Genomic DNA, 7,939 nt, shown 5'->3' with positions numbered 1-7,939 from the left:
TATTATCGAGTCAATTTTGGTCTGGCAAGGCTGGGAAAAAGACATTAGAAAAATACAAAGATTATCCTTGTGAAAGCATGGTCAAGATTGGAAGCAAATATCACAACACACCGAAATGTTCAAGCTATGATTCAATTGGTTGGCACCCACCAGATTGGGATGAGTATGAAAAGGGAATCAAAGGACGACCCAAAAGCGGTGGTTCAATTGATATACACAAAATGATTGGGAGGCTCCCAAAACCCAAAGCTGGGTGGGTATTACCTGGTCATAAATACACTGGTCCATACAATGATTTGGAGAATCAAGTCAAATATAACCCCAAACAGGGCAAATATTGGAAATATACGATAAACCAACAGGCAAAACAGATGCAATAGCCATGCAACATGATGTTGATTATTCAGTCTGCAAAGATGACAAAAAATGTAAATTAAAAGCTGACAAAAAGATGGTAAAGTCATTGGATGCTGTTCCATATTCCGAACGACAATGGGGACATTGGTTGGCAAGAAATGCAATAAATACAAAACAGAAACTGGGTCTTGGGGTTCCAAAAAACGTCAAAAGCCGTCGGGTAAAGAGGAAAACTGGCAAGAAAAATTAGCTAATGAGCTGCATTAACCCATAAGGCGTAACTTTACTCGGCGGCGTGTTATTGTAAATAATATTGATGAAATATGGGCTGCTGACCTTGTTGAAATGCAACAATTCAGTAAATGGAATAAAGGTAATAGGTATCTTCTCACGACTATAGATGTTTTCAGTAAATACGGTTGGATTGTTCCATTAAAAGATAAAAAAGGTGAGTCCATAACTAAAGCATTTCAAAGCATATTCAAAGAGGGTCGAAAACCAAAGTATCTGTGGACTGATAAAGGCTCAGAGTTCTACAACAAACATTTCAAAGACTTGCTCAATAAACATAACATTACACTGTATTCGACTGAAAATGAAGAGAAGTCATCAGTTGTTGAGCGCTGGAATCGAACGATTAAAAATAAAATGTGGAAACGATTCACTGCTCAAGGCAATACAATGTATCTGGATATTTTGCCTGAAATATTGAAGCAGTATAATAACACTAAACACAGTTCAATAAAAATGACACCGACAGAAGCATCTAAGAAAAAGAATGAAGGGACTGTTTACTTCAATCTATTTGGCAATTTAACACAATCGTCATCCCAAGCAAAATTCCAAGTTGGTGAAAAGGTTAGAATATCAAAGTATAAAAGAAAGCTGTTTGATCGAGGTTATACAGAAAACTGGTCAAAAGAGGTCTTCATTATCGATAAAATACAATACACGAATCCAATCACTTATAAACTGAAAGATCTCAATAATGAAGAGAGTAAAGGGAGCTTTTATGAACCAGAATTATTGAAAGCCAAACAGGAGATATTCAGAATCGATAAAGTCATCAGGAGAGATTACAAGAAGAAACAAGCTTTGGTAAAGTGGAAAGGATACAATGATGCCTTTAATTCTTGGATCCCAATCAAGGATTTAGTCGATGTGTAAAAATAAATAAGCTCATTCTATCATACAGTCACGGTTTCACGAATATTCTATAGCGAGTCGATCCAATAAAAAAATCTATTGTTGTGTGCAAGATAAATGATATTCTTACCTCAAAAAGCGTCTACAAACATCAGAACGATGAAAGTGGAGAAATAAATGTCCAAAAATCCCAAAACAGGAACCATAAACATGAAAACACAAGCTCTTCACAAAATGGCGACAAAATGGCCGACACGTGTATTAACAAACTAGTGTCCAGTCCGCTTTGGGTTGTGTCATCGTGAACATGCATGAAAGCGCATGCGTGTTAATCCAAATCAAGCAATATTACGCAATATACAGAAAAATAGCACCACAAGTGTAAAAATTTCAGAACTGAGTGTAATATATAGGTAATCGGGCCATTATTATATTAGTTCACAAACTCTGGTGAAGCTTTAGGGTGGTGTCAGTTGGCCCCTGACTGAAACCTGTTTAACGGCTTGTGCAGATGGTGAATAACTGAGTAGTGTGGGATGTCTTCCAGTAGACGGTACCACCAGGGTGAGCCCGCTCAGGCCCTACTGGTTTACAGCGGGGTGCTCAGAGTTCGTCCCAGGACTCAACCTCTATCCCAGAGGTAAACTGGGAAGGGACAGCCGCCTTGTCAGCGGCGGGAAAAAGACCTGGCTGGGGCCAGGCAAGTAAACAGCCAACCGAGCACCCCACGTTCAGGGTTTTGTCCATTTTCGTGACAAGTCACACAACGTCACGCGTGACAGTAACGGCATCCAGTCACACAACAACCATAATGATTATTTTTTTATCCAAATTGGTGTTCAAAAATATTGTATTCATCATTCAAATCAGCGATTGATGAGTTGGTTGGATTTAATCGATGATTGTTTGTGAGTTGGGGATCAGTTTGGTGTCATTTATGAAAGTGAGGATTTAGGTTTTTGAAAAACGAGGATAAAAATTTAGGTTTTTGAAAAACCGAGGATTTAGGTTTTTAGGTTTTTGACGTCTCCGTTGCAGGAGTTAGGTGTTGAATTCAAAGACTGAAATAGTATTTTATGTAGTTATTGGGGTGAGATAATGTGTGGTTTATGGCGTCTCCGTTGCAGGAGTTAGAAAAATATTGGATTTATAAGGATTTGTATGGGATTTTTTATCATTTTTTGAAAAGTGAGCTGATACCCTCAAATATCTAACTACTCTTCACTCTTTCAGAAAACCTGTTGCTCCGTCTTGTTTTTGCTAGAGCCCATCCGATGACTACTTCGTTTTCCATATCTTCAGTAGACGAGCTTTCTGTGAAAAGGTAGGAAGGCATCTGGGACTTCAAAGATATGCAATGCTGGGCCCATTTGCGTCTAATTTGGTCGTACTGCGACTCTTCATGAAGTTTGAATTGATGGCGTCCGAAGTCAAGGTGTCGTTGAAGGTTTTGGTTGGTCCTGAAAGTTTTGATACATCCCTCTTCAGGACAGTTAAACAAGTCATCGTCCTCCTCATCCGCGGGTCTAGGATCAGGTCCGCTAGCTACACGCGTGTCATCAGATGGCTGCTTGGACGTTTTCTTCAGCATCCCAATAGTTTCATCTGGTTCACAAGTCGGAAGTATCACGTTCACACCTGTCTCTCCCTGTGGCTGACCCATCTTCATGAGTTCCTGCTTTAAAAATTTTCTACCTTCTCCGACTTGAAACGCTTTCCAAACAATTATTTCACCATCCTCGGTATACTGAAAATTGTTTAGCTGGCTAATGCCACTAAACTTGTGTGCGATAGACGTTTGCTTCATCGTGTTCACTTCAATGACAGCTACCCGGCAGCCCCTAACACCCCCATATGAATCGATGGCTTCCTTTAATTGCTGTGCGGTTATTACGTCATGACCTATAATAAGTAACAAGAAGAACGAAAACGAAGTGAAATTTCTTACAATTTGTGAAAGAAAAAACTAGAGAGATGCAGTTCATATTCGTCCCAATTATTAGAGTGTACTGTGTCTCCCCACAGGCTGACCACCCTCTGTTTGTGTGGTGTAATGACTGTTTGCAACTTGAGACTTTATATTCACGCGACACGATCGGTTGAAATTTTGTCCATTTTAAATCAGCCAATCAACGCTTCGCAACCGTTGCGAACGGTCGCGAAGCGTTGATTGGCTGATTTAAAATGGTCTGCATGCTTAGAATTCCTTTGATCCCTGACTTTGCTACAGATCATAGTTTGAAACCTACCTGGAGGACTTGAGCTCCGCTTTTCTCGGAGGGAATTTAACGAATGAAGCCCAAACTCGGCCACGACATGGCGAAATATGTAGTTATTTGGATGCTTTTGAAAAAACTGCAAAAATTTTTCAAATTTTGCGACAATTCTGGTTTGAAGTAACGACCCATAGCGGTCGCCGGCGGCTTCTTGCCTGCCTTGCCTCCCTTTCTCTAGTACCGGCCTTCGGCCGACAACACTGCTGAACAGTAAACGCGCCAGGGAAGGGTTTCTACGGCTCGGAATGGCAAAAAACACCACGCGTCACTCAATCAACATTTCCTTGAAACTAAGGTAAAAGGCGACTTTAGCAATATCTCAATTTCAACCGATCGTGTCGCGTGAATATTAATTAAGTTGCAAACAGTCATTACACCACACAAACAGAGGGTGGTCCGCCTGTGGTCTCCCATGACCGATATGGGAAAACAAATATCCCTTACAGGTCATAAAAGCTCCGGTGCTCCTTAATTGATTTATAGTAGTCTAAAACAGTATAAACAAGAAAAAGAATATCCAATAGACTACCACCTGGAATCAGTTTGAGTTCTCCTGCCCTCGAACACGCGTTATGCACACTGTGTACTTAGTAGTGGGGATTGCGGTATGATAATAGGTTGGACAACGCGAACACGCTTTGAAAACAATCAGCATGTACGTACTCATAACACGGAAATACAAACGCTAAGAATAATTAGGCCCTCGTGTACTTCATTCCTAGCTTAACATTTTAACGTTGTTCCTGATTTTGTCGGTTGCACAATGTTAGACGTAGTAAATTGAGAGCTTGACCGGAGTGCAGCTGGGAATTCATTTTCGCCGAGTACTGTATGATTGCAGCAAGAAATTACATTACCCTCGTTAAGGTATCTTGCAATATGTGCTTTAAGAGGTGCAATCTTTTTGTCGCAGACATCTTTCCCACTGCTCGCCTCACTAAAGCTGTAGTTTCTCAAGGTTAATCCTCCTCTTGCGGCAATAGTGGGGGCACTGATCAACAAAGACGCATTATGATAACAGCCAGCGTTGTCGCTTCTCAAAAAAATCTCTTTAAGATGTGGGGAGAATTGCACAAGCTGCTGCACAAGGCATTCCAGTATTGAAGCTACCGCAAACCAGTCTTGATTGCACTTCTCAAAAATATGAATAAACGTCTGCACCTGTAGAAACGAAATATGCGTTTGTTAATAACATGTCAATATTTATTTGTTTATCTTAGATAAAAGTTGACTAATTTGTACTAAATTATATGCAGTTGCGCATTATTCTTATTTTAAGGGACAGTAACAACAACTTGAACTTAACAGTTCTTATGCAATCCCAGATAGTGTTGCAAAATCAAATTATACAGTAGAAATATCAGATAAACTAGGACTTAAAAAGCTCCTTCATGTTCTTTCCAAAGAATTAACTGATGGTGATTAATTGGTGTTGAAGTATAACCTATACTGAATACCATAGTTTCCCCCCTCCACTTATAAGGCTGTTTTTTTTTTCTTTGTTATTTTTTTTTTGTTTTTTGTTTTTTTGGAGAAACTTTTCAATTTGGACGATGTCGGAAACACACTTTAGCCACACGTGTTACCTCGAACCGCGCTTCTTCTTTTTCTGCTTTGGTAATGCAGGCTGACACATGCCAGCTAATACCCTTTTTACCAAACCACTCTATTTGAGTCTCACGGTAGCTTCTTGGTAACCACTTCATAGCCCAGTCCATAACCACTAAGACCTGTTCGGCCGTAAGATTGTTAAGGGTGCTGAGTTTCGCCCTTTCTTGATTGATCGCTCTCACAATATGAGCCTTCCACTGCGATATTCTTTCGACCGCTTTTTCTACGTCATACTTGATCTCCTCTTTTTGTTCCTGGTAACTAAGAATACACATATGGTTTTAAAAAAAGAGTATAATTAAAAGACGCAAAGATACTAAAGCGTATTTGCGTTAACTAAACCTGACGAGAGCGTGTTCAGTGAATTTTACCAACCACAGGCGCCATGCGCCTCATTGCCTATCTACCATCTCATATCCAAGCGCATACGTGGAATAATTGTTAAATATCTTTTCTATGAAAATTAAATAGATAATACTAAGTACACGATGGAAACTCTCGGAAAATTTTTTCGAGCCCCCAACAGGAATCGAACCCACGACCTTCCAGTTACTAGTCAGGATGTTCTAACCACTGAGCTATGGGTGACTCATGCGGTGAGCAGGTCACAGGCTTCTTCGATAATTTTCATCGTGTACTTAGTATTGTCTATTTCATTTTCATAGCATTGGGTGGTTGACTGGTTCGCTGAATACCTTTCGGTGCAAAAAAAAAAAAAAAAAAAAAAAAAAAAGTGGATACCCCCGCCCGCGCGCGCTTCACCTGTAACAAGATTTTTTGGAAAGTAATACATTATGCACCTGTTTCAACTTATTTGATGATGGTTACCTGTAAGAAACATCATTAGATTCTAGTCCAGTAATGATATCACAAGCAACTTTCTTACAATCCAAGCATCGATCGCACTGAATGGTGTGGTTATGGTCACAGGATGACTTGAACTCAGCCTCCTCAGATGATAAAGCAAAACGTATACAGTGATCAGCACAGGGACTTTCCTCCAACACCTGCAGTTTGTAATCTGCTTTTAAATATCTTTTAGCTGCTCGAATCCTTTGTTTTACGTTGTCAATCCAGTCCAGAGAGGAGCCTATGAGAAAGCAAACGAATTGCCTTTATTTCCATGGGTTAACGTCTTAAAGGATGGATAATTGTTAGGGGGGGGGGGGGGGGGGGCGACGAAACAGTTTGTACGCTGGGTAAATAAAGTCTAGAGGAAAAAAAGCCAAGAGGCTCTGTTCTGTTTCATTTTTATTCACTTCCCTCGATCGCAGTGCTTGACACTGGCAATGTGGCCAATTCAAATTGTAGAGCTCGCTCGCAGAGTAACGCTACATGCTCAGTAACAACTGGACATACATCACCTCCACCTATTTTACCTACCAAGGGAAGCCATTGTTTGTACAGTTTGTTCCAAGGTATCAAAAGCTGAGGCCCCTTCGTTTGCAACATTGTCAAGGCCAGCAAGACTCTTTTTCTGGGAGGCTGCACATATCTGTAACAAGTAAGAGGATGCAAAAATGCAACGCGCACGTCAAGAATTGTGATAGGTACCCCCAAACAGATTCGCGTTGTCGCAATGACTATAGTGGTCATAGTTTTTATGACTCTTATACGCCCGCGCACCACCATTTTGATTTTGTTTTTGTTTTTTTTTTTTTTCATTTTTCTTCTCTTTTTTTACGGAAAAATATATCAAAGAAGGCCATTTCTTTCGTTATACTAGATTTTCAAAGGCGCTAATAGCAATGATTGAACTTACAGTACAAAGTTATATCGTTTGTAACTTTTATCTTGCAAAACCCTAAGCTAAATTATGACAGGACAATGGACCAAATACCTAAACAAGGTAAGTCAACAAATATTTTTTTACCTAAAGAATAGAAAAAAGCGTTGATCTTCCAAGAGGATCAAAACTGACTTCACGGCAGTACGAATTATACAATTTCACCATTCTAGAACTTATAACAGTTCGCACAAGATCAGGTATTTCGATGCATTCACCAGTTGACGTCTTGAGCTTTCTGGTACCATAAGCTACGTCCTGAAGGTAATGTGGGCTACTAATAAAATCTAAGAAATGGTCAACTTTTTCTCCGTCTAGGCGATAACGTATAACGGGTTCTCTCTCTTCACACACTCCCTCACCTACAACCACAGCATGTTTTCTGGCCTGATCAATCCTCCATTTCGTGAGCCCTGGCACCATCTCCTGTAACTGTGTTTTAGTGTAGTGTAGTACGAAGATAGATAAAATTGTCATTTTCGTGTACCATGAGGTGGCTCCTTCGTACAATGAAATCAGGGTTGCCATAATCTTGCCTTCAGGCTCCGATTCTTTAGTTGTAGTAGTGGTTGTGATCAGAGCAAGTAACTCAGCAGATTGTCCCGGTGCGATACACTCAAGAGTGTTTTCCACTACGTCCTTCGCCTTTCGCTTGATGTAAGAACGTGTACTTTTGGCGACATCTTTAATCGGTTGATTTAGCTGAAAGCGCACTGGACTGATTCTTCCATCACTCAAACTAGCAATATGTCTATTTAGAGCT

General features: G+C 40.2%; 1 protein-coding gene across 1 annotated transcript; it reads right to left on the bottom strand.

Moving 5' to 3' along the window:
- Positions 1-2,713: 2,713 nt before the first annotated feature.
- Positions 2,714-7,679, bottom strand: LOC146484694 (uncharacterized). Its single transcript, XM_085104427.1, has 6 exons — positions 7,539-7,679; positions 6,774-6,885; positions 6,219-6,480; positions 5,366-5,651; positions 4,637-4,940; positions 2,714-3,405 (listed from the first exon to the last, which is right to left on the bottom strand). Exons 2-6 carry the CDS (start codon positions 6,784-6,786, stop codon positions 2,714-2,716), a joined length of 1,557 nt encoding a protein of 518 aa, XP_084960553.1. The 5' UTR covers positions 6,787-6,885; positions 7,539-7,679.
- Positions 7,680-7,939: the final 260 nt, after the last annotated feature.

Source organism: Pavona decussata, unplaced genomic scaffold, assembly GCF_977016875.1.
Source record: "Pavona decussata unplaced genomic scaffold, jaPavDecu1.1 SCAFFOLD_31, whole genome shotgun sequence".
NCBI classification, from domain to species: Eukaryota; Metazoa; Cnidaria; class Anthozoa; order Scleractinia; family Agariciidae; genus Pavona; species Pavona decussata.
The sequence above is the reverse complement of the archived record's forward strand: the minus strand, read 5'-3'. Positions and strand labels throughout refer to the sequence as shown.